Source organism: Panthera tigris, chromosome A3 (genome assembly GCF_018350195.1).
Source record: "Panthera tigris isolate Pti1 chromosome A3, P.tigris_Pti1_mat1.1, whole genome shotgun sequence".
Lineage (NCBI taxonomy): Eukaryota > Metazoa > Chordata > Mammalia > Carnivora > Felidae > Panthera > Panthera tigris.
The window spans coordinates 132055060-132080549 of record NC_056662.1 but is presented as its reverse complement, the minus strand read 5'-3'; the positions used below and the strand labels follow the sequence as shown (position 1 = coordinate 132080549).

Below are 25490 nucleotides of genomic sequence, written 5' to 3'. Positions count from 1 at the left end.
ACCAGAAGGAGTCCGAGCTCCTTGGAGAAACGGCCAGTCCCGGGGACGGGGGTGGGGCAGAGCACAAGATGAGCCCGGAGCACCCCGTTGAGCAGAAAGCAAGAACGTGCTCAAGGATGGGGACACGGCGGAAGGACCCCAGTGTCAGCTCAACGGGGCTCCGCCGGCCAAATCTAGGACAGCTCGGGCTTCAGAATAAGTGACTGTCACAGAACAAAATAGAAGATCATAATCTTACGTACACACAGATGTAAACTGACAGAACACACCCAATTTTTAATAAAGAATCAGGTATTCACGTACTTTCAGAGCGTCATCCCTCAGAATATTTACGAATTACGGAATAAAAGAGCAGCGCGTCTACAGCGGAAAGCCCGGCAGACGTCACCTTAGGCGAGTGATCAAAATGAACAATATTAGTAACAGGAGAAATCGATACCGGACGCGGAGACGGTTGCACCGAGAAGACCACGGCATCCCTTAGGAGGTGTTCCTGCCAAAGGTGCCCCGCCTAATTCTAACTATTAAGTAGAGTCCGGGGAACCCAGATGGACGCCCCGAGTGGGCCCCTCCCCCACCCCCAGGGATACCTCAGACAATTCTCTGGCCCGACAGTTTCCTAAAACATCGTCCGAAGTCAGGGCCTTCTCCATCCGGGGTACTTGTTCCATCTCACCAGCGTAGTGAAGGTCTGCTGTGTAGACAATGCCCAGGGCACTGGAGAGGGGTCCGTAGGGAGCGCCTGTCCATGGACGTTGCCAGACTCTGGCCTGAGAGCGGGGGGTGGGGTGGCAGGCGGGGGAGAGAGGGCAGAACCGTGACTCAATGAAGACCTCTGGAGAACGGGGAGGTGTTTGACCCCAAGCAGCCGAAGGGGCTGGGCGGTGGGAAGACAGGAAACAAATCTGGCTCCAGTGTAGTTGGAGAGCCCTGAAAGGGGGTGTTCAAGCGAGGGAGCGCCCCGGAGATCGCAGTGCTCGAGGGGGGCACTGGGTAGTGCAGGCTGTCACCAAGGCCTTGCCCAGGTAAGGAACGGCAGCGACGGGTGCGTGTGCACTGTGCACACACGTGCAGGTGTGCACATGGGGTGGCGGCGGGGGGGGGGGGGGGATGGCTCAGCCCGGCGGGTTTCCAGTGGCCTGGGCTTCTGGGAAGGGGGCTACGGGGAGGGGGCTGTGTGAGGCTGGCCCCGAATCCCTGGGAAGTTATACACAGTCAGCCTGCTTCCTGGGACGCTGTTCCTCCCTTCTGTTTCTGCCCCCGGGAAATCTGCCATCAGGTGGGGGCATCGGCCTGGAGACGGAGGGCTGCCTTCCGAGGGCAAACAGGAAGGGCAGAAGCTAACCTTCCCCGGGCTCAAATCTGGGCGCCGTGCTGGGTGGGTGTGGGGGATTCTGCCGGCTTGCAGGGCTCCTGGTTGCAGAGAAAACTCTCTGAGGCAGAGAGCTGGGAAACCAACATGAGAAAACAGGCAGGAACCGTGGCCAAGGCCGTGCCCCAGAAATGGGCCACGCCCATGGCTGCCCAGGATATGTCCTCCATCCACCCTGTCGCTGGTGGATGCGGGGCTCCCCACCAGGCCTCCTGGGCCCCCTGTAGGTATCTCTGAGGGTGGAGGCTTGGCTGAGGCCCCAGAAGGGTGAGGAGGATTAACCCAGGGCTTCTGCAGAAGGACACAAGCCTGCCTCCGTCTAAGAGTTTCTAACCAGGTTTCCCAGAGACAAGAAGGGCCCGGGGGCCGCGTGTGCTCACATCCCCAGTGTCTCAGGACCACCGGAAAGGTGGGCAGCATCCAGAGTGTCAGGGGCTGCACAGAGAGGCCTGAGGGGTTGTGGTCTCGGAAGCCTTCCTGGAGGAGGTGACTGGTCAGGATGGCTGGCAGGAGCCCCCTGGAAACATGGAAAGCCTGGGAGCCTGCTTCAAAGTAGGCCCGGCTTTGCTGCAGGGACCAAGAGCAGGGACTCGGGCTGGAGACAAAGTGTCCTATCAGAGCCATCTGCCTCCTTCCTTCAAGGGTCTTCAAGGATCTCCTTCCCGGGAAAGGGGCAGGATCCCCTCCCATTGCCTGTCCCAGCTGACCTGGGGCGCCCTCCCCGGTCCTTCCCCGGACGCCTGCCTTACCCAGCCAGGACACAGCTGTGGGTGCAGCCCCAGGCCTGGGACTCTGAATTTCTCACTCCCAGAGAGTGGGTGGAGCCACTGAGGGGCCTTGAACAGGCAAGTTCTAGACCCGAGGAGTCTGGCTAGAGCCGGACAAGGGATGGGAGACAGCAGAAGGCAGGGGACTACTGAGAAGGCCGTGGTAGAAATCCAGACACGAAAGAGGTGGGGCAGGGGGAGGGGACAGACAGAGGGGGCTCTGTGAGCAGGGGTGACAGGGAAGTACTGACCCTACTTGGTGGCTGTTTGGATGTGGAGGGAAGGGGGATCTCCGCTTTCCCTGAACGAACCTTCCCGCGGAGGGAAGGCAGCGCGATTTCCGTCCCACCTCACCTGCTGTCCCTCTGGCCTGTCCTGGCATCGCCCGGGTCCCGCCTCGGGCCATCTCCTCCCCCAGAGCAGGGGCCTGGGCAGCAGGCTCAGAGCCAGGTGGCCTTCTGGAAAGGTGGCTCTGGTTTCCTGGAAGAACGAAAACAGCAAACACACAGCATTTCTCTGTACTTCCGACAGCGCCCGGGCCTCCGCTCTGGGAGATAAGGCTGTGTACACAGCAGCCCCCTGGCCAGGGCTCACCTCCTTCCCCTGCAGCTGCTGAGGGCAGAGGGAGGGGGGGGTGGAGCGCGGGGGTCCGAGGGCACAGAGACCCAGGAGCCAGGCTGCCAGCCTCCTTTCCCAGGGGAGGCACCTGCCACAGGGATTCCTGGCCAGAGGCCACGAAACACTGCCACGTACCCGAGATCCGTGAGCATGCGGGGCCCGCTCTGAAGCCTGCATGCATCACGTGTGTGCGTGTGTGTGCACACGCGTGTGCTGCTTTATCCTTTGTTCAACACACATCCAGGCGTGGGAGTGGGATGTAGCGGGGACCAAGGCGGTGGAACCACCTGCCCTCACCGACCTCTCAGGGGTCGGACCCTGAAACGGGAGACACACAGGTTTTACAGGGCGAGCAGGAGCGCATGCGCGGTGGGGGGTGGTCAGTGTTCTGGCTGGGGGCACGGGGGAGGGGCACACAAGCGTGGGACATTCTGGGGATCTTTAATGCAGCAACAGGATACACGTAGCTGCGCCGGTGAGAAAGAACACGGGAGCCCACGGTCTGAATTTACACGGGACTCCCTGCGACGCCACCTGCAGCCATCGGAGGGCAACAGATAATCGGACCCAGCTTGCGGCTGTAAATAACGAAAAACTGGGGCAGGTTCTATGAAACGCTGGGAGGCACGGCGGGGGGCTGTGGTTCCTCGAGAGGGTAAACTTGGGGACGGCTCCCGCTTTCCGCCGCGCGGGGGGGGGGGGGGGGCAGCCCAGGGGCGTTCTAAACCACAGCACGGGGAGCTCATCTGCAGTGTTTGCTGATTTCTGCGGTGTAAATATTCCCATCGTGGCTGATTTCAAGCTACCAAGATAGCATCGCTGCAAATGGAAATGAGGACATGGGTGCAATGGGCCGGTGCGAGCTGGCTGCGGCATGTGACAACCTGCAGAGATCGGCGATCGGCGGCTCAGATAAGGCGAGGGAGCCCCGGGCGGGCACCGTGTGTGGTAGAAGCATTTTTTTCTCGTGGGGACGCAGAGTTCCGGGCTCAGCCTTATCTTCAGGGCAGCTGTTAGGGTGGAAAGCGCTCTGGGGTCAAGCACCACAGCCCGTCTCCTACTCTCTTCCTTTCAAGTAGCAGAGGCAGGGCCCTGGGCTTGAGAACCGGAGCTTCTTCCCCGCATCTGGGCAGACCGAGGCATTGCTCGTCAGGCCCGGGTGCCGGGGCTGGTCAGCAAAGAGGGGGTCTGAGAACCCACTGTTAGCTCCGCCCCTGGGCTTGATCAGAAGTCCTTCCCCGAGTCCTGGGCCGTGCACGCATCTGTGTGAAGCCCTGGGGACAGGATAGCCTGCTCTGTGACCCCGAACCTCCCCTACGCGCACACACACGCACACACACTTTTCTTCCCCCCTTTTTAAAAGTGTACTTATTTATTTTGAGAGAGCAAACAAGAGAGGGTCAGAGAGGAGAGAGAGAATCCCCAGCAGGTTCTGCGCTGTCAGCACAGAGCCCGACGCGGGGCTTGAACTCATGAACCTGAGCCGAAAGCAAGAGTCAGATGCTCAACCCACTGAGCCACCCAGAGGCCCCTCCCCTTCCTCTTTGAAGCTCAGCTCAAACATGGCCGGGAGGCGGTGTTCTGAGCCTAGGATGAGGTGCCTGTCTGCCTCCGGTCCCTCCTACCTCGCTTACTTCCTCTGGTCCCGTCCCTGATGCCTGGTCACCTGTGTGTCCCCCACAGTCCCCCACCCCCAGACCGTGCGTGTACTCAAAGCTCGCTGTCTCAAGCCATCAGCTGAGATGAATTCATGGATGGGGGTGGGGCTCATTTAACCTGTTCATGCCCTCTCAGTCAAGAGCAGGGGTACACACGGATGGGGCGATCTTGAGGACAAATGCTCCCCGACCCCACTCCCAGATCCTGGAGCCCAGACATGTGCTGGAATCCAGAGGGGCTGGTTGAAGCCCACGTGGGCTGTTTGAGCCAACCTTCTGCTAGCCCTTTGCCACCGTATAACAACATCCTCTGCTAGCCAGAAGGGGAAACCGAGTCTGGGGCAGAGAGGAGCCCGCTTCCCCATGACCACTCCCGGCCTCCTCCCCACTGGCTGCTGAGGCCATCAGCGTGGATATGTCCCTCTGCAGAGGAAGTGGTGGCCGGGCCCACCCCTGTGCTGGGAGGAATTTTCCCAGGGTGGGGAGTTTCCTGCTCCCCGAGTACCAGACAAAGCCCTCAGTAGGACCCTGTGGGACAGGGAGCTTCCAGCACCCCTCTGACCAGCCCCCACCCAGAAGAATGCGCTGGGCCTGTGACACCCTTGTCCCCTCCCTTCCTCCCCCACCCAGAGCTTTGTGAACTGGAGCCGGGGAGCCCGAGAGCTGGGAACTTAAATGGTCTCCGAGCCCGGCGCTGAAACGTCTCAGGAGCAAAGCCCGTGAGGTGGTGTCCAGAATGCTCTAAGGCCTGGCTGTAGGTCGGTGCGCACCCCAAGAGCTCCCTGGGACCACCCAGCCCGGGCCTGGCCCGCCAGCCTGGGGGTGCAAACTCGGTGGCCTTCTGCACCTGAGCTCGGGAGCTGCCTCCCCCGCTTGTGGGACTCCGGGCCCTGCCCCTCCCGGGGTTTCCGGGGGTCCCACAGAGTGAGGCAGCCGGCTGTCCCCTCCAGCCCACATCGCACACAAACCCGTCCGACAGCAGGGAAGGTTGGGCCCAGTGAAACCAAAACAACCCGTCCCTGGCGCGGGCGATTTGATTTCTCTAAGGGCCACGTTTTGTGGAACAGAACCTCTAATTCTTAAAACATGTCGGCTGGGGAAGTATTATTACTCCCATCTATTTATTTATTTTAATTTTTTTAATGTTTATTTTTGAGAGAGAGAGACAGACAGAGCATGAGCAGGGGAAGGGCAGAGAGAGAGAGGGAGACACAGAATCTGAAGCAGGCTCCGGGCTCCGAGCTGTCAGCACAGACCCCGATGCGGGGCTCGAACCCACGGACCGCGAGATCATGACCCGAGCCGACGTCGGACGCTTAACCGACGGAGCCCCCCAGGTGCCCCAGTTACTCCCATTTTAAAGTTCAAGAGACTGGGGCGCCTGGGTGGCTCGGTCGGTTAAGCGTCCGACGTCGGCTCGGGTCATGATCTCACGGTCCGTGAGTTCGAGCCCCGCGTCGGGCTCTGTGCTGACAGCTCAGAGCCCGGAGTGTGTTTCAGATTCTGTGTCTCCCTCTCTCTCTGACCCTCCCCCATTCATGCTGTCTCTCCCTGTCTCAAAAATAAATAAACGTTTAAAAAAAAAAATTAAAAAAAAAAAAAGTTCAAGAGACTGAGGATCTGGGATAAGTGGACTCCTGCGGGTCCGTAAAACAAAGGGCGAAGGCTGTCAGTGTGGGCCCGGACAGAAGACGTCCAGGGCGGAAGGAGAACTGCAGGGTGACATATAGCTCACTGGATGCACGCATGACTTCCAAAAGCCAAAAGCCAAACCCAAACTAAAAGAAAATGTGTGTTCTATATGTAAACATAGAGAAATAGGGCTGGTGCCGATAACCTGCCTTCGGAGGCAGAATGGATGGGAAAAGGGGGGAGACTTTCACTGTTTGTCCACAGGATGAGAGAGAGGAAGGAGAGGCAGAGGGGAGGCAGAGAGGGGGAAGGAGCAGAGAAAAATGTTACTTTCTTTTTAAAATTTTTTTTTAAGTTTATTTATTTATTTTGAGAGAGAGAGGCAGGGAGGCACAGAGAGGGAGGGAGAGAGAGGATCCCAAGAGGACCCTGCGCTCTCAGCGCGGAGCCCTATGCGGGGCTTGAACTCGTGAACCGTGAGATCACTACCAGAGTCGCAACCAAGAGGCGGACGCTTAACCGACTGAGCCACGCAGGAGTTCTCTACTTTCTTTTCACGTACTGTTCTCTATTTCTCTGTTTTCTATAATGAGGACGGTTACTTTTGCAGTAATAATATTAACATTTATTTGAATTATGATGTAAAATTATTAAAATAAATCTTCAATTGGACCAGCCACAAGAAGGTTGTTCAAGGAGTTTCCAGACAGCGGCACATGATGGCCTTCAGAGCGCTCTCACTACGGGCAAGGTCAGGGGCAAACGGGCAAAGGGCCGAGCTGGCACCCCACCCCCTACCACCAATCAGCTGTATGATCTGGACAAATTCCCTAACCTCCCCGTCCTCAAATGCCCCCTCTGGGAGATGGGGGTCATCTGTGCCTATGATGCAAAGTCCGTGTAAAAATGAAATGAGATCATGAAAACCCCTGTGCCGACAGTGACCGGCACACCTCCTGTGATAAATGGTGGCCAACATCATTAACCGTTCGTTTACTTTATGTTAACATGATATCGCTCCCACTCCTAATAACAGGAGTGAGAAATCCGGAGTGCTTGGCATGAATTGAAAGCATTTTGTTAATAAGTCCCAAAGCTTTCTCACGGTTCACATGCAAGTTGATCCTTTACACACTTTCTATGCTACAAATTTCCCAGTGACGTTTATCTGGATTACCTTACGGCCTCGCCCCACCTCGCGCTGATGGAGATCGGCTCCGTGGGTTAATGAGCAGTTAGCTGGCGTTCCCTCTGCGGGTGCCCTTGGAACAGAGGTGGCCTGGATTCACACGTGGGAGCCACCTGCCACAGCTGGTCACCTATTGTCTCTGTGCAGGTAGCACAGTGGATCCCCCTGAAGAAGGGCAGACATCCCAAGGCCACTTGGCGATCTCGCCCCACCACCCTTCGGGACGCCCCTGGGCCCCCCCAAGAGTCAGCCTGGCATGGCAGACCAGTCCACAGGCCTCAGGCGACCTTGGCGAGTCAGGAGTAGCCCGTCCCCGCCCAGAGCCGCCCACCCCTGGCTCTAAATCCCCCTTCCTCTGCATGCCCTGTGCCCAGCCCTGCGGCCCCTCCTCTGGGACTCGACTCCCCCACTGCATTTTGGAATGGCTGGTCAGGTGCCTTCGTGGCCCACCCTGAGGGACACCCGTCCCTGCCCAGTCATCCGTCCGGTTCCCCTGAGAGTTGAGGTGTCAGCTCTGGCTGGCACAACACATCCCCTTTCCTGGAAACCCAAGCTCCTCACTGTGGCTTAGCAGAGACTTTGCCCTTAGTGGCCCTGCCTGTCTCCCAGGACCCCCTGACACTCAGATCCAGGCATGCTCAAGGCTCCCGCTGAGTCTTCACGGCCTCCCCTCCAGCCCATGTGGCATGCACATACCGCTCCCTAATCCACGTATGTACATGCATACACACACACGTGTGCTACCTGGAAACCTGCTCCAATTCATTTCTGACGGCATGTTATTTAAAAAAAAAAAAAATGGGGGCCTGGGTGGCCCAGTCGGTTGGGCGTCTGACTTTGGCTCAGGTCACAGTCTCGCAGTTTGTGAGTTTGAGCCCCACATTGGGCTCTGTGCTGACAGCTCAGAGCCTGGAGCCTGCTTCCGATTCTGTGTCTCCCTCTCTTTCTCTGCCCCTCCCCAGCTCGTGTTCTGTCTCTCTCTCTCTCTCTCTCTCTCTCTCAAAAATAAATAAACGTTAAAAAAATTTTTTTTAATTTGGTAATAAGTTTAGATTTACTGAAGAGTTGCCAAGATGGTACAGAGAGTTCTGGGATACCCTGCACCCAGCTTCCTTAATGCCAGCATCTTACGTGACAGGGTCTGTTCCTCAGAACTAAGAAATCAACAATGAGATAATACTACAGACTTAACCTCAGGCTTTGTTCGGAGTTTGCCAGTTTTCCCACCAATGCGCTTTCATGATTCCTGGGTCCCATCCGGGGACCATGGTGCAATTAGTCCTATGTCTCCTTAGTCTCCTCCCACCTGGGATGGTTCCTCAGTCTCTCCTTGAGTCATGACTTGGACTCCTTTGAAGACTCCTGATGAGGCATTTTTCAGAGTGTCCTTTGATTTGGGTTTGTCCAGCGACGCTCATGATTTGACCAGGGTCATGGAATTGAGGAAGAATAACACAGAGCTGAAGTGCCTGCTCACCTCTCTTGGGGGTCCATAACGCCAGTGCAACTTACAACTGAGGGTAGTGCCCACCTCCCACCCCCTGCTTGGGCGTGTCTGCAAACTCTTCCCACTGCAGAGTTACTATGTTCCCTTTCTGTACTTTGTTAGAAGCCAGTCGCCAAGTCCAGCCCACTCCAGGGGACAAGGCTGAAGCTTCCCTCCCTGGAGGCCATTCTGTCTGATATGACTGGGACTCTTCTGTAGCAGACAACTGTCCCCTCTCTCGTGTTTGCTTAATTACAATGCATTTATCTCCTCTTTAAGAACCTCGGAGATGAGTGGCTAAAATAGCTCTGGCCGGGGCACCTGGGTGACTCGGTCGGTTGAGCGTCCGACTTTGGTTCGGGGTCATGATCTTGTGGTTTGTGAGTGTGAGCCCCACATCCGGCTCGCCGCTGTCAGCACAGAGCCCGTTTCGGATCCTCTGTCCCCTCTCTCTGCCCCTCCCCCACTTGCGCTCTCTCCAAAATAAATAAACATTTAAAAAATAAAATAAAATAAAATAAAATAAAATAAAATAAATAAAATAAAATAAATAAGATAAGATAAGATAAGATAAAATAAAATAAAATAAAATAAAATAAAATAAAATAAAATAGCTCTGCCCCAGGTATTGCCACAGCCCCATGATACTCTCCTCTCCCGTTGCACTTATCAGGCCATATCATTATCATTACTTTCTTTGTGGGCCTCCCGATCACAGGACAGGTTTTTAGTCGTCATTTATTGAGTAGTTGACGCAAAGGTGGCAGGCACCTTTGCCAAGAATTTGTACGAGCATCATCTCATTTAATCCCCATGACATTCCTATAAGCAGAGGAAACAGGTTCAGAGAGGTTAAGCAACCTGCCCAGGGTCACAAAGGTCGTAAGTGGACCCCATGAGGGCAAGAACTGTGTCACACCCATCTCTCCCCACCGGCGAGCTGAGCACCAGGCTTCAGCAGGAAACACTTGCTTTGCGACAAATGCAGCAAACCCCAGGCTGTCCGTCTTGATAACTGCCTCTGTCCATTACCTCCCGCCTTCTGGCCCAGGGACCAACAGCACCAGCGATGTCCCTCCTGCCCTCCTGAGTCTCCACCTGGCAGGAGGCAGAGGGAAAGGCAATGAAGCCGCTCCCAAACCCCGAACAGTGAGCGTGGAGCCCTTGCTCCCCCCCACCCCCCCGCGCTGCAGACGCCCAGGGAGTGACCCAAGGAAGGTATTTCGGAAAAGGCTCGGAACAAATCAGGGCAGGAGGCGTTTTCTAAGCTCATCCTGGCGAGGCGGTTCCCTAACTTCCCCGTGCGGGGTGAGCCCAGCCGACAGCCACCTCCCCTGTGCTCAGAGCGGCTGGAGCTCCTAGTTCAGGGTGGAGATGAGTGGGAAACGGTAATTCTGATAAACGTGGGTGAACAGATGCCACATGAGGACACCGAAGAGGGGCACTGACTGCAGCCTGGGGTGGGCACTTCCGGGCAGAGGGGGAATCACAGCCAGCAGGGGCCTCCACCCAGCTGTCCCTTGGTGCCCGGGAAGGAGCTGGCAGCGGGCCCGGAGGCTCCTGGTTCCGCTATGCTCGGCCCTGCGCCATAGCTGGCCTGCACACATAGGGCATCTCTTTCAAGGGGTTGCAATGCGTTCCTCTGCTGAGTCAGGGGGCTGGCCAGCGGGGGGCTACAGGAGCAGGACAGCCTGACAGAGGCTCGGCCCCGGCACTCCCCACAGGGCAGGAGTGAGGAGGAGCAGGACAGATCCAGGCTCAGGCCCCTGCAGGGTCCCTACAAACCCCGCTGTGAGACGCTCCTTCACGGGCCACTGTGCCAACGCCTTGAGCTACTGCCCGGCTGGCCCTGCAGCCGGGCTGGGCTGTTGCCGGCCCCGCACTGGGCCCGCTGCAGAAGCCAGGCTGGCGGCGTCCCCAGCTGCAGGCAGATGGCCAGGCAGACGGGCTGGGTGGCCACGGAGATACTTGGAAGGCTGCCCTCCCAGGCCAGCAGGTAGTCCAATGCCACACTGGCCTCCAAAGCCTTTCTTCTGGGGCTGTTCCCGGGACAGCAGCCCGGGGGCATCCGTCCAGGGGGCACCGAGCTGGGAGACAGTTTGGAGGTGTGGGTTCTAGTAGCTTCTCCGAGCACACTCAGAGGACAATTTGGACAAGTTGCTTCTGCTCCCTGGGTCTCCTTCTCCTCCCACGAAATGAGGGGACTGGCCTAGATCAGCGGTTCTCGCCGCACGGTCCCCGGACCAGTGGTATATCAACAACACCTGGGAACTGGTTAGAAACACGGAGTCTCAGACCCCGTCAGAGACCCACTGGGCCCAGCAGCCTGTGTTCTAACACTCCCCCCCGGGGAATTCTGGTGCTGCTCAGCGTGACAACGGACCTGGATACTCTCACAGGTCTTTTCCCGAGGCTCCCCCGCTCTATCGGGCACCCACTGTGTAGGCAGCGTGGAGGTGATGTGTCACGAATGCCAAAACATCACTTCCGTTCCCTGGATGGCTCCCGCCCACCGGCCCCTTACTTCTAGTTCCGATGACATCCTCTAAGGGACACCGTACCAGACCACCCCCCCCCCGCCAGGCCCGAAGGCGGAAGTAGTCGGATGTCCTCTTCTCCCTCTGCACCTGCGCATCCAGCATGGCTCGAGGTACATTCCCTTGTCTGTGGATCGGTTTCTCCTGCCAAACGGGACCGGAAGGGCCGGGGTGGGTCTTCTTCCTCCGTGGTCCCAGAGCACCCGGCACAGAGCAGGGGTCTCCTTCCCAACATCATAGGCTGCCCTGCCTGGGCTCTCAAGGCCCCCCACCGCGTACCTTCCCCCCCAGAGAAGCCTCTAGGGGCCCATCCTCAGGCTTTCCTTGGGCAAAAGTTGCCGATTGAGGCTCACGTGACCCTTCTCCCCGAGCCTGGGGGCCTGACCCATAGATATAACGTGGTTCTCCCTCTTGGAAGGTGTGAGGACATAACACACAGGCTGCGCTCGAGCCGGAGACACAGGGTCACGGGGGTCATGGTCAGCAGAAGCAGAGCAGGAGCAGAGCTTCCTCACTCACCGCCCCCACCCCGCCCCTGGAGGGACGAGACTGGGCCCTCCCCTCGTGTCTGGTGGAGGGGGGGGCGCCGCTGCCACCCCAGGCCCACTTGCAGGGACTCACATGTGCTCTCAGCACCTGCTTCCTGGGAGACAGTTGGGAAAAAGAAGCTCTGGACTGGAGTCCAGGAGACGGGTCCCGGCTGGGGCAGCCCCAGCCGGCGACAATGGACAGGTGGCTCGGCCTCTCGACTTCTCAGTTTCTTCATCATAAAATGGGGCTGAACCAGAGGATTAAAAGGGAGGAAAAGCTGGCACCTTGCAGAACTCTTGACCCGCACTGACCCATATTTGATACCTAATAAATGTCTGTTGAGCTGAACCTCCTTTATACCACTCAGCGGGGCACCTGGGCGGCTCAGTTCGTTAAACGTTTGACTCTTGATCTCAGCTCAGGTCTTGATTCAGGGTCATGAATTCAAGCCCTGCATTGGGCTCCAAGCTGGGTGTGGAGCCTACTTAAAAAAAAAAAAAAAAAAATATATATATATATATATATATATACACACACACACACACACACAGATAGATATAGATATAGATATCTATTTCTTTCTTTCTATCTATCTATCTATCTATCTATATCTCACATTAGACATCACTATCATTTCTTTCCGGAGCAAAGTGGCTCCTTGCAGACCCGCTGGGCCTCAATTTCCCCATCTGTAAAATGAATGGATTGCTCTGGATGATGCATGCCTCAGCTACCCTCACAAGCCCATCCAATGCCAGTGCCCCCAGCAGGGGTGGGGACAGGGGCCCTAGGGTGTTAGGCATGGCAGATGCCCACGGTTGGTGAATCGATCACCCAACAGGTGGGAGACTGGTGGGTTGGTGACTCATTAATCCCTCCACCAGTCAGTCAGTGGTTAAGTGGGTCATTTAGTCAACCAGACCACAGTCCACAAGCTAGTCAGTTTGCAGCACGTCCTGGTCCTTGTGTGGCTTCCAGCCAGTGAGCTCAAGCCAGGGGGAAAGAGGGAAGGATGGGACCCAGGCCCCATGGGGAGCCAGCTGTCCCCTCACATCCACTCTGCCTGCCCCCTGCCTGTCCCCCATCCCCCCGCAGCCTGCTTTGCTTTGCAGCTCTTGGTTCCACAGCTGGGCTCCGGCCAAGGCCAAAACACTCAAGAGCTGGCAACGCCTGGGACTGCCAGTCGGGGACCCGGGGGAGGGGTACTGAGGGTCGGGAGGAGGAGTGAGTCAGCCTGCTGTGGGTCCAGGGCTCTGGGGGGGGAGGGGGGGCACCCAGGCCAGAGTGCGAGGAATGTCAACTCCACCCATCTGTTTCCTCCAAGGCTTTGAAGTCAGCTCCTCTAGCTTTGCTTGGAGGCCAGTCCAGGCAGCCCTTGGATAATCACAGTCATCAGAGATGGAATGGGCCTCAGAAAACATCTAGTCCAGAGATCCTCGGATTCGGGCATTTCACTGACCACAGACTTTCTGAACAAACCTGGGAGGGCCAGTGTTTTGTTTTCACAGGTTAGGGCGTCCTGTCCTGTCTGCAATCCCTGCCTCTGCCTACAACACAGGACATTCTAACGGGAAAACATGAAGAGAATATCGTCTCTGAAAAACGACAGTCCTTAGGTGGTACTTAACTACATGAAAAAAACAATGCAACAAAACCACAAAGACCAACTTGATCATAGTCCGGGACGGATTAGGATCACGAAGCTAATCCACCGCCATTTTGCAAGTCAGGAAGCTGAGGCTCACAGGTGAGAAAGAGGCCCATTCTAGGTGACCCAGCACCATCATACCAGGAGCTAGGACAACAGTTGAATTCACTCCAACAGTGCGACTGGGACCTCAGTGTGGAGGGCAATCGCTGTCACTATCCCTGGCCGTGTCTGTTCCAAATGTCAGGGCCCCCTCCCGGTAGATGACTCCCAAATCACCAAGAAGGTGGATCATACGTGAACACCCTGGCCTTCTCTCCTCTCCATTCCAGAATCTTCCTGGATCTCCAGCCATTTTCTCTCCCTTCCCCTGTTCTCCCATGAGGCAAGTCCTTCTTCCTGGGCCGGACCAGCATCCCCATGGTGACAAGGACCCCTCGTCCTCCTCAACACATACTTCCCCACCCCCTTGTACCGTCAACCTCTCTCTTCCTGTCTCTCTCATCAATTTTTCTCCACTGGCCCCTGGTCTCCAGCATTTAAATATGCTCAAGTTTCTCTACTGTCATTTAAAAATCCTTCTGGGGCACCTGGGTGGCTCAGTCATGATCAGTTCAGGTCATGATCTCATGAGTTTGAGCCGTGTCGGGCTCCGTGCTGACAGCTCAGAGCCTGGAGCCTGCTTCGGATTCTGTGTCTCCCTCTCCCTCTGCCCCTCCCCTGCTTGCACTCTGTCTCTCTTTCTCAAAAAATAAATAAACATTAAAAAAATTTTTTTAAGTAAATAAAGTAAAACAAAGTTCCTTGCAAAGTTCATAGAAAAATCAAGATGGCTTTTTTTTAAGTAAAAAAATGTTAATGTTTATTTATTTTCGAGAGAGACAGAGAGAGAGAGAAAGCATGAGCAGAGGAAGGGTAGAGAGAGAGGGAGACACAGAATCTGAAGCAGGCTCCAGGCTCCGAGCTGTCAGCACAGAGCCCGACGCAGGGCTCGAACTCATGAACTGTGAGATCGTGACCTGAGCCGAAGTCAGACACTTAACCGACCGAGCCACCCAGGCGCCCAAGATGGCTTTTAAATACACGTAAAACTCCAAAGGCAACTCCACCAAAGAAATACAATATAATATGATGAGTTCTCATCTTTTCCACTTAGCTTGGTAAAGGTCAGAAAATTCGCGGAGGCTCAGCATTTGTGAAGAAACAGGGGACTGGCTCTGCAGCCCATTGTTGGGGGGATAAATAGGCACAAGTTCATGTTTGGAGGAACATTTGACAATCTTTCTAAGTTTGAAATAAACACGCTCAGGTATCAAAATTTTTATCGCAGCGTTATTCATGGCAGACTGGAAACAATCCGGATGTCCATCAACAGAAGAATGGGCCCAGGCATCATGGTCTGTTCTACAGCCACAAGAATAAATGAATTCCAACTGCACGCAACTACATGCCAGACCCAAAAAAGAACACGCTCTGGGATTTTCTCTGTACAAGCTTCAGTACAATATCCTATGGTGTGAGGAACCATGATGGGGGGCACCGGGTGGCTCTGTTTCTTGCCCCGGGTGCCAGTGACACAAGCGTGTGCTTTGTGAAAATTCAGAAAACCCTGCGCTTTTCACGTTTTCCTGCATCTGTACTGTACTTCCATAACATTTACCCAAAGGAAAAAGGACAGAACAGAACGAGACGTGTAGGGTGACCCAGCAATTCCGGTTGGAGGAAGCGATCCGGTAAGTCTCCTTGCACGTGGGCAAACCATGCTTGGCCATCAGGCCCTGGCAAATTTCAAATAACCTAAGCACCCTGGTGATTTAGCCAGGGGTGCTTAAATAAATTTTGTCACTTGCCTGTAGGGTAATATTCTTTAACCCTTACGAGGCATGAGACTGGTCTCCGTGAGCTGATCGGTCACACCCTGGAAGACAGGTCGCGAAACGAGCCGGCAAGATTCAGAAGGTGCACGGAGCACCACCCTCTGCGTAAACAGCATGTTTGCAGATACGTCGTGTCCAGAAGGCCCCTTCGCATAGGAGTCCTCTGTGTCCACGTCTGGGCTGTCCACCCCTGTCTGAGGGTCTGTGGGGCCTGGTACCGACCGGGGCCTCAGAAATGTCCCCGAGCGAATGACTGTAAGTGTCTTTTTTTTTTTTTTTTTTACGTTTATTTATTTTTGAGACAGAGAGAGACAGAGCATGAATGGGGGAGGGTCAGAGAGAGAGGGAGACACAGAATCTGAAACAGGCTCCAGGCTCTGAGCAGTCAGCACAGAGCCCGACGTGGGGCTCGAACTCACATACGCAAGATCGTGACCTGAGCCGAAGTCGGACGCTCAACCGACTGAGCCACCCAGGCGCCCCTGTAAGTGTCTTTAGTTGAGAAACGTGTCAACGCCCCTCGGGCTACAGGCAGGACCAGCATCCGGGCTTTGGGAGCAACCACCACGTGGCGTGTGTGTGTGTGTGTGTGCGCGCGCGTGTGTGTAGAAAGGCTTCGTGCAGAAGCGGTATCTGGGTAGAGGTGAGGGACGATGGCCTGGGCCGGTTATGCAGGGTCAGAGATTCTTGCCTAACGAGCGAGCGAGGCTCAGTCCAGTAGCTACTCGGATGCCAGTTGAGAGTTTGCATCCTACCGTGGTACCAGCTCTGCTTCCAGAAGATCATCCTAGCAGTGCGATGAAGAGCAGACGGAAAGCCATGAGGCTGGCGGCAGCGAGACATGCTGGGAGGAGGCGGCAAGAATTCAGGTGAGAAAGGGGGGTGGCCTGGGCTGGGGCAGGAGTGGGTGATGAAGACAAGCCAGTAATTTGAGAGATACTTGGGAAGAAGGGCAGGCACGAAGTAGCTGGGAAAAAGAAAGCAAGTGCAGGGAAGGGAAGGGGCCAAAGTGACTCTGGTGTCTGGGTAGAAGTAGCGGGGTATCTGGTGATGCCCTTCCCAGAGGTGAGCAATCCGGATGTGGGGAGAATGTGAGTTCAGTCTCCAGGACGCGGAATTAGAGGTGTCGGCAGGATGGCTGAGTCGCGGGGTGGAGCAGGGGGGTGTTTGTCTTCAGTGGTTCATTCAACCAATCGCTACTGTGTGCCAGTCACCGGACAAGCTCCCTAACCTAGGGAGGGTTCCTTCCGGTGGGGAGGCAATTAAGTAACTAAAGAGACAGAACAGGGACGGGTCGTGAACCGTGCCACGGAGGACCTGAGGAAGAAATGGAGAGAAGGCGGCCAGCTTACCCTGCCTCTACCCAACCAGGCCTGTGAGGAACAAGCAGTGGTCAGATCCCTTGGCCTCACCAGTATAAGGAGGAGGTCCTGCCCGCTCCTGTGGCCTGTCCCTTGGACCCAGGGCTTCTGTTGCTCAGAGCACAGCACCCACAGTGCAGGGATCCTCTACTTTCCCCTGCCCTTGGCTTTTAGGGCCGAGGACTCTTCGCTGTGGCCTCTGCACCTTAGCTGTACCCACCCACATCAGAGCTCAGCAAGTATGGGCAGCGCCAGTGGATGAAAGGCTGTCCCGCGCTGAGCTGCAGGCTGCAGGGGTACAAATACACACAGATTGGTCCCTGATCTTCAAGAACTTACAGCTGCAGAAGTGGATAAACCATACCCAGAGTCATGGTCAACCCAAATACAGGGAAAAAGAAAGATGTCAATGGGTATCTCACTCAGGCCCGAGGACTTCCTAGAGGGGGTGACGCTTACACCGGGTCTGGGAAGAATGGGTGGGTTTCTCCCGCTCCCACTTAAAAAAGTGGAAACTGCGGCCCAGAGCTGCCTGGGAAGGGGCGTCAAAGGCAGGCTCAGGCCTAGAGGCTTGGGATCTGGGTGCCTGCAAGGAGCCATGGATGCAGGAGGGTCACCGGGAGCCAGCCTGCTTTCAGAACTCTTCCTGGTCAGGGATGCACTCCTAGGAGCCGACGATAGATCAATCAAAATAAAAACAAGCAAGCAAAACCCAGTGGGTTCCCTCTACGAGTCGAATCCACTCCACGGGTCCTGCACTTGGGCAGGCTGCGGGCGGTACCCCTTTAAACGGCGTGGCACTCCCCAGCCAGCCCTGCCAGGGTACTTCCCCAGCACCATGGGCACCGCCCCTCAGTCCCGCCGCGGCCGCCGCGGCAGCCAGGACCTTTCCCCTACTTTCCAGGTCCTCAGGCCCCGCCCCTCGCTCGGACCAAAACACGTGCCGCATCCCGCCCCGCCAGATCACGCCTCGACCAGGCTCCGATCACGCGGCTCCCCGCGGCGCCCATTGGCCGGCGGCGCAAGGGCCCGGCGCGGACTGGCTGGTGGGCGCCCGGCCCCGCCCCGGTGGGGGCGCGGTGTATTTTGGTTTGCCTTCGCGCCACGCCCCCACGGCCGCTCCCTCCGCGGCCGCCCCGCCCCTCCCGCACCGCGAGGGCCGCGCCGGGGCAGAGCGGCGCGGGCGGGCGGAGGCTCGCGCCGGCCGCAGGAGCTCAGGGTCGCCGCCGCCGCCCGCGGCGCACGTGCGGCTGCTGCCGTGCGCTGAGCTCCCGCCCGCGGCCGCTTTGTTGCCTCCGGGCCGCCGGCACCATGCACACTCCGGGCTCCGTGGGCCCGGGCGACGCGCATGCGGTGAGTGAGCGCCCATCTGAGCGCGGGGCGAGGCGGGGACGTGCCGCCTGTGCGGGGCCGGGGCGTGGAGGAGGGCGGGGACGCACGGGGCCTTGGCGGAGCCGTGCGGTCAGGGGCCAGAGCGGGCTCAGGAGCTGGGAGGGGCAGCAGCCGTGCAGGGACGCGCCGGGTGGCGCGGGGGCATGTGCCCCGCGCCGCCCTACGCGTATCTTTGTCTGGAGTATCCGCAGCGGCCCCCGCTTTGCCGGCTCCCAGCGCGGGGCTATTTCCAGCCATGACGTCACCAGGCCGTGTGAGGAGGCGGCCGTTGGGCGGGGCGCGGCGGGCGGGAACGCGACACGCGGACGGCGGGGGTCCGGATGATGGAAAGGGAGAGGGGGGCGGGGTAAAAGCTGGCGGGAAGGTGGCACGCGGGGGGTGGGGCGGGCGGGATTGGGGGTGGGGCAAAGTCTGGCGCGAAGCCGGCAGGCGGTGGGCGACGTAGGGGGCGGGGCAAAGCTGGCGGGAAGGCGGGGCAGGGGAGGGGCAGAGTTGGAAGGAAGGTGGTACGTGAGGGGCGGGGCAAGACTGCAAAGAAGGCAGTACATAGGGGGCGGGGCAAGGCCGGCCTGAAGACCACAGGTGGTGGGTGGGGGTACAGGGAGGGGCAAAGCTGACGGGAGGGCGGTACGTTAGGGGGCGGAGCAAGCTCGTTGGAAGACCACTTGCGGTAGGTGGGGGTGGAGGGCGGGGCAAAGCGGACGGGGAGGCGGGGCAGGGGCGGGGTAAAACTGGCCTGAAGACCAGATGCGGTGGGCGGGGCAGAGCTGGCTGAAGACCACATTCGATGGGTGAGGGGAAGAGGGCGGGGCAAAGCTGAAAAGAAGGCGGGGCGGGGGAGGTGAAGTAGGGTGCTTATTTCCTCAGCCTTGGCCACCTCGTGTCCGGGCTTGAAGGCGGCTAAGACCTTGGTCGTCGAGACTCGAGGACCCTGAGGGCTTGAGAGAGAGAGGTCTGAGTGCGCTGCATACCTGCCGTCTGCAGCCTCCTGTCTGTGACCTCATGATTCCGGGGACCAGGCCGAGGTCAGAAGCCCGGCCAGCGGCGGTCACGCTCCTGGCCTGCTCTGGGGGGACCCGCGGGACAGAAGGATTTGATGCTGAGGCGAGCTGAGTGGAAACGTGTATCTTTGCAGATTTAAAGGGTCTTTGGGAAGGGATCAGTGGATTCCAGTTGCTTCTGTCCCCCCTTCCTGCTTGGAAAGACCGGTGTGACACGCAGGAAAGATGTCCCTCTCCTGGGTTGCAGTAGCTTTTTAAAATTCTTCTTCCTGTCTGCCCGCCTAGCCTTGTGGCGTTAAGGAGTGACTGAGTGTTCTGAACGTGGGGAACAGGGCTAAACCAGCATGGGCTCCACCTTCCTGGCACACGTGGAGTTCAGCCGCCGGGAAGTTCTGCATGTGGTGATGCCCTGAGTTTAGAAGGCTGTGCTCAGTGCTTCAGAGAGTTCCAGAAACGCATCCGTAGGGATGCTCTTCGGGTGGCGGTGCCAGCTCTGAAGAGCCGTGTTTCCTCTCGCCAGCCGAAGACTCAGAGTCCGAGTCCGTGTCTCTCTCGGGGCTTACACCTGTGGCATTAAAGGCTTACTGGTCATTTACTGGAGGAAAACATTAACTTAGCTTTTTTTTTTAACAATCGGGGTTTTCTGTGGACACTGGCTTGCCAGCCGAGTCCAGTCGTCCTCACTCTTCAGAACGTTGGCTTAAAAAAAAAAAAAAAAAAAAAAGTGAAATTGACGTGAATGTTCCGTTGGCCTATTTTTCTAGGACCCGGGGTTTGTGTGTGGAGTCACGTGTGTGTGTGACGTGTGCAGTGCACGTGCTTGGGGTGCGTATCCACGCGCCCCTCGGGGTCGCGCCCTCAGCTTGCCCCGGACTGAGAAGCCATTGTGTTGTGTCGCCTTCAGGTGGACCTCATGGACATCTGTGAGTCGATCCTGGAGAGGAAGCGGCACGATAGCGAAAGGTCTACGTGCAGCGTCTTGGAGCAGAATGACATTGAAGCCGTGGAGGCTCTTGTCTGCATGAGCGCCTGGGGTCAAAGATCCCAGAAAGGTGACCTGTTAAAGATAAGACCCCTCACGCCTGTCTCGGACTCTGGGGATGTCACTACCGCTGTGCATGTTGACGCAGCCGCGCCTGAGCTACCAAAGGACTTCGATTCTTTATCGACTCTGGTAAGAAGCGGGGAGAAGAGCATTTTATGTAGTGGCTGGATTACGTTAAATAAATGTGTTGAAGACCTTGCGGGTAGAGTCATTGGCGTGCTGCTAGTCGAGTGCATAACCTCTGTGGACGCTCAGGGTGCAAACTTCTCCCTTCAAAATGCGCTCTTTCCGCTGATAGATCATAGCGCGCAGCCACAGGGCACAGCGTTCATAAGATGAAATCTGCAGATCGATGCGAGGAGGTAAAACGCACTCGTTTCCCTGGGGAATTGCAGAGTGGGGGCTTAGTTCCCCGCCCCCGCCCCGATGCCCCCGTCCGGGATCAGGAAGGACGGGTGGCGGCCAGAGACAGCCCGTGCTTTGGCTCCGGCCTTCGTTAGCTGGGTTGGAGTGCTGGCCTCTGCCTCCCCAGAGCAACCCGCTTCTCACGTGTGCCAGTTGAGTGCAGTCAAGCAAGGTTTCGTGTTTGTTTTCTCGCCTTGCTGGCGCTACAGAATCGCTGGGAGAGACCGCTTCTCGGCTTGGAGAAGTTGAGGACGGTCCGTTGGTAACAGAAGCGAAAATCAGAATCTCGTGGTGCTGGGCTGGAAGCTTGCACTGGAAGGAGAGTGTGGAAGGCGGACTGGGGAGGAGGGAGGAGAAGGGACTTGTGGACAGTGGGGAGAATTAGACGAACAGTGGGCCAGAACCCCCTCGCACGGTTACTTGGCACCGGGCTCCGTAGGCGGGAGGTGTCGGGTGCTACGAGGGAGGCTCGGTTCAGGCAGCGCCGCTGGTGGGAGCCTGGCCTTTGGGGGATCGTTCCAGCAGGTTTTTACCTCGCATCCAGTAGGCTCTGGATAAGTGTGTGTGAAATGGCTAACGCCGGGGGGTTTTTTTGAAAAAAATTGAGAATCAAAAATTCTTGGGAAAAGCTCTTATTTTGAATATAAATTAGTTTTCTCCTTTGTAGTCCTAATACTTCAAATTGCTCGTTTCAGTGGCCATGCAAGCCCAGGAGGGCACCGACGTTCTTTTTTTTTCTTTTTTTAATTTTTTTTTTTAATGTTTTTATTTACTTTTGAGACAGAGACAGAGCATGAGCAGGGGAAGAGCAGAGAGAGAGGGAGACCCAGAATCCAAAGCAGGCTCCAGGCTCCGAGCTGTCAGCACAGAGTCTAATGGGGGGGGGGGGGGGGGAGGGGGGCTCGAACTCACGGACTGTGAGATCATGACCTGAGCTGAAGTCGGATGCTTAACCGAGTGAGCCACCCACGTGCCCCAGGACACTGACATTCTTAAAACTAAGCAAATTGGAAAAAAAAAAAAAAAAAAAAAAAAAAAAAAAACTAAGCAAATTGATTGGTTTGGGAGAGGTCCGATAAGGGGGAAGAAGCCTAGGAAGTAAGGTATCTCACGTTGCCTTGAAACGTGCTGGGTGCCGTTGCGAGCGGGCTTGGATGAATTTTTTCTAGATACTCTTTGAAGGCATTGGGGACAACGTGATCAAAGTGAGTCCCCTTTAAAATGTAACCAAAACAACCTTTTCACACAGTACTTTTTTTTTAAGTGCATGACTCCTCCTCAGAGCCCTGATCGTGTGGAGCCATCGACAGGGACACTTGTTGCTTCCCAAGTAACTGATTCCAAAGCGTGCATGGTCACGGCCGTCCCCCCAGCCTCTGCTGAGGCGGCCCAAGTGCCGAGTGGGAAGGCGGAGAGGGGCCTTCCTGGTTTGAAGCCAGAGCCACTGGAGCCAGACCCCGGCCCCTCCTGCAGGCCCGTGGTGACGAGTGTCATCCGCCACACCGGGGGGAGTCCTGCTCCTGGCCACATTCCTACTGCCCAGGTTCAAGAACGCCAGCTTCCCGTCAACAGAGAAGGAGAAGCACGGTTTCTGGGACACATCGAAGCTTTGCCGGGCACACGACTCACGGACAGTCTACTGAACACTGACTCGTTGTCCTGTCAGCCTTGCTTGCGCGAGTCTGGTGGCCTGATCCCCACGGACAGAGGCCAGCAGGCAGTGTGGCCTGTCGCAGTTCAAACCTGCTCACCAAAGAATTCTGAGAGTGACTTGCCGAAGAAAGCCACCCCTGTGATCTCTGTCCCTGTCCCCAGTTCCCCTGTCTTTTGCCAAATGATCCCCGTGACCGGACAGAGTGGCACGTTACCGGCTTTTCTGAAGCCTCCTCCCCAGGTGTCTGTGGGGACCGTGAAACCCATCCTACCCCACGCTGCTCCGGTGCCCCAGCCTGTGTTCGTGGGGCCGCCTGTGCCTCAGGGAGCCGTGATGCTCGTTCTGCCCCAGGGGCCCCTGCCCCCGCCTGCTGCCGCCTCACCCGGCGGGATGGCCGTGGGCGGGACGAGGTTCCTGCCCCTGGCCCCTGCTCCAGTGTTCATCGCCTCCGGTCAGAACTGTGCCCCTCAGGTAGACTTTTCCCGAAGGAGAAATTATGTTTGCAACGTCCCAGGCTGCCGGAAAACCTACTTCAAAAGTTCCCACCTCAAGGCCCATCTCCGCACTCACACAGGTGAGTCCTGACAGGCGTGAGGACGCCGGGTCCTGTGTTCAGGGGACACGCCTGAGCCTGCCTCCGGTGGGAGGGACACGTGAAAACCACCGGGAGGAGAGGAAATCTGGCCTGTTGCCTTTGGTCCTGAAAAACCCTCGTGGTCTTGTAGGGATTGGGGTTCACACGAGCATAACCATCATTGGTTTTTCTGGAACGTGCCATCCGCTCATCCCCGCACATAGAACGTGTGGTTCTGGGATCGTGGTTCTTTGATAGGTTTCTCAGGTGGTGCTCGTACTGTCCCTTTCTCTTCACGTTGCCGGAAACTCCTCAGTCTTTCTTTCAGCATTTTAGAAAACATGGGTTTCACATTCCGTAAACATCAGTTTACGGAATATTTTGGTTCCCTCTGGGGAAAGGTCTCTCTAAAGTATGGAAAACTTTGAATTCAAAAATATGTGAACTTCAAGGGCATGGAGTTTTCTCATTTGGGGGAACATACAGTTTTTTATTCGGAAGAACTCCGAGACTCTGATGACTTGGTGACATCTTTATCTCATCGGCTCGGTCCAGTAGAATTTTGGGCAACGAGGGAAGTGTTCTCTGCCCAGTTAAGGTAGCCACTAGCCGCACGTGCTTGAAATGCGGACAGTGGGACCAAGGAAGTAACTTTTTCATTAAGTTTATACTTACATAGCTACATGGGGCTGGTGGCCTCCGTGTTTGACTGAGGTCTGAGAGCTGCCTGGCAGAGTTTCAGCTTTAGTAGATTAGGTCAGAATATCTCTAATGTTCTGTGGCACTCTTGTTCCTTGAGTTGGTGTTCTGTTCTGTCTGTGAGGCTCCTGTGGTTAAACAGTCTGCTTGCCAAGCTCCCCTTTCAGAGGGTCGCAGCCTTACATGGATGTAAGTGCAGTAGCCGGTCACGCAGGGTCTGTAGTATAAACCCCTGATCTTGGAACTCCCTTCCACCGAAATGTCTGCTGATGGCTTGTAGGACGATAGCGAGTTGTGGAGCACAGCGTAGGAAAGGCTGAACTGGAAGGAGTGATCATTGTATTGTTTTCCACAATGCATTTCAGGTAGGCGGGTTTAGGTTAGCACATCAGAGCTTGAATATCGGCAGCTCCGACCGGCAGAATGAAGCAGGGTTTAGAATTGAGGCATGAGAGTCCTGGCTGTATTGGAGTGGATGGGTGCCTCTAAGGGGCTCTGCTTTTCAGGGAAGGAATTGTTCTTTCAAGAATCTTCCCCCTACCCTAGGCTATACCAATGAAAGATTTGTTTTTATTTAAAAGACACCTGCATGTATTTTGGGGCACCTGGGTGGGTCAGTTGCTGGAGCATTGATTTCAAGCTCAGGTTATGATATGGTGGTTTATGGGTTCAAGCCCCACATCGGGCTCACACTGCTGACAGTGCAGAGCCTGTTTGGGATTCTCTCTCTGTCCCTCTCTCTCTGCCTCTTCCCCCCTTCTCTCCCTCTCACTCTCTCTCTCTCTCTCTCTCAAAATAAATACACTTTGAAAAATTTCTTGCGAAATGTGACATTAGTTTGACATCTTCGGGCCTTGACATACATATTCTGTATTTTGGGTGTGGCAAAAAGAAATGCATTTTGGAAGAATTCTTGACATTTGAATAACTCAGTACCAGAATAAGGGGATACTACTTTCTTAGATTTTGATGAACATAATTTAAAAGTGACGTGAATTATACCTGTCCGGTAAAGCCGCTGAGCATTTACGTCTTCTTTAATGTGTGTTTTCCTGCCTCTTAGGAGAGAAGCCTTTTAACTGTAGCTGGGATGGCTGTGATAAAAAATTTGCCCGTTCTGATGAACTTTCTCGCCACCGCAGAACTCACACCGGGGAGAAGAAGTTTGTGTGCCCCGTGTGTGATCGGCGTTTCATGCGCAGTGACCACCTGACGAAGCACGCCCGGCGCCACATGACCGCCAGGAAGACCCCTGGCTGGCAGGCAGAGGTTGGCAAGCTGAACGGAATCGCCTCGGCAGAGAAATGCGGGAGCCCGCTAGTGGGCCTGCCAGCCTCTGCCTGAGAGGTCAGCCAGGGAATTGCCAGTGCAAATTTTAAAAAGCATTTTTCAGGAATGGAACTGTCCCCCCCCCAAAAAAAATTTTTTTTCTTGGGGGGGCTAGGAGAAAGTGGGGAGCTGGTTCTGATGAAAGTATGTTAACTTTTCCTTTTTCGGTTGGGACCCTGTTCGATATCTTTCGTAGTTTCAGAAGTTTTGTTTTGTTTGTTTTGTTTTTTTGAGGAAATGGAAGAAAATTTGATCATCGGAATCACCAGCATTCAAATAGACATTTTGGCAATAAAGTTTACAAAATCTGGATTTTTGCAGCCTTTCTATTCGTGTTTTATAGAAATGAGACAGGGTACTAATTTTTATACTGTTTTTTATTAAAATATTTATATTGTTGGTGTTCAGATCACCACTTTCTAGATAGGTGATCTTACAGTCTTCTTTTCAGCGTTCAACGATGTTTTTCACAATAACTCTACTTTTAGTCAATTTGGCACATTATGCGGCCACAAAAAGAAAAAATTACAAGTCTATAATCAGGCCCTTTAGATTTAAGAATTGTTACGAATCAGAACTGGTTGAATAGGGGCTTCTTAAATGGGCGGGGAAGGGATTTGCGTTTAACTTTTTCATAGCATTTTCGAGGGAAATTCCAGGCAACCATTCCTTTAAGGCTGTGGCCCAAGGAATTGACATTTTGATTAAGTAGAAC

General features: G+C 55.7%; 1 protein-coding gene across 3 annotated transcripts; it reads left to right on the top strand.

Moving 5' to 3' along the window:
• The first annotated feature begins 17879 nt into the window (after positions 1-17879).
• Positions 17880-25087, top strand: KLF11 (Kruppel like factor 11). 3 transcript variants are annotated; one of them, XM_042982517.1, is made up of 5 exons: positions 17997-18029; positions 18936-19093; positions 19974-20243; positions 21769-22747; positions 24510-25087. In XM_042982517.1, the coding sequence occupies exons 3-5, from the start codon at positions 19983-19985 to the stop codon at positions 24788-24790; spliced, it is 1521 nt and encodes a 506-aa protein (XP_042838451.1). In that variant the 5' UTR covers positions 17997-18029; positions 18936-19093; positions 19974-19982; the 3' UTR covers positions 24791-25087. The 3 variants fall into 3 exon arrangements, with proteins under 3 accessions (XP_042838450.1, XP_042838448.1, XP_042838451.1); XM_042982516.1 differs by lacking the exon at positions 18936-19093 and having other exon boundaries at positions 17880-18029; positions 21784-22747; XM_042982514.1 differs by lacking the exon at positions 18936-19093 and having other exon boundaries at positions 17880-18029.
• Positions 25088-25490: the final 403 nt, after the last annotated feature.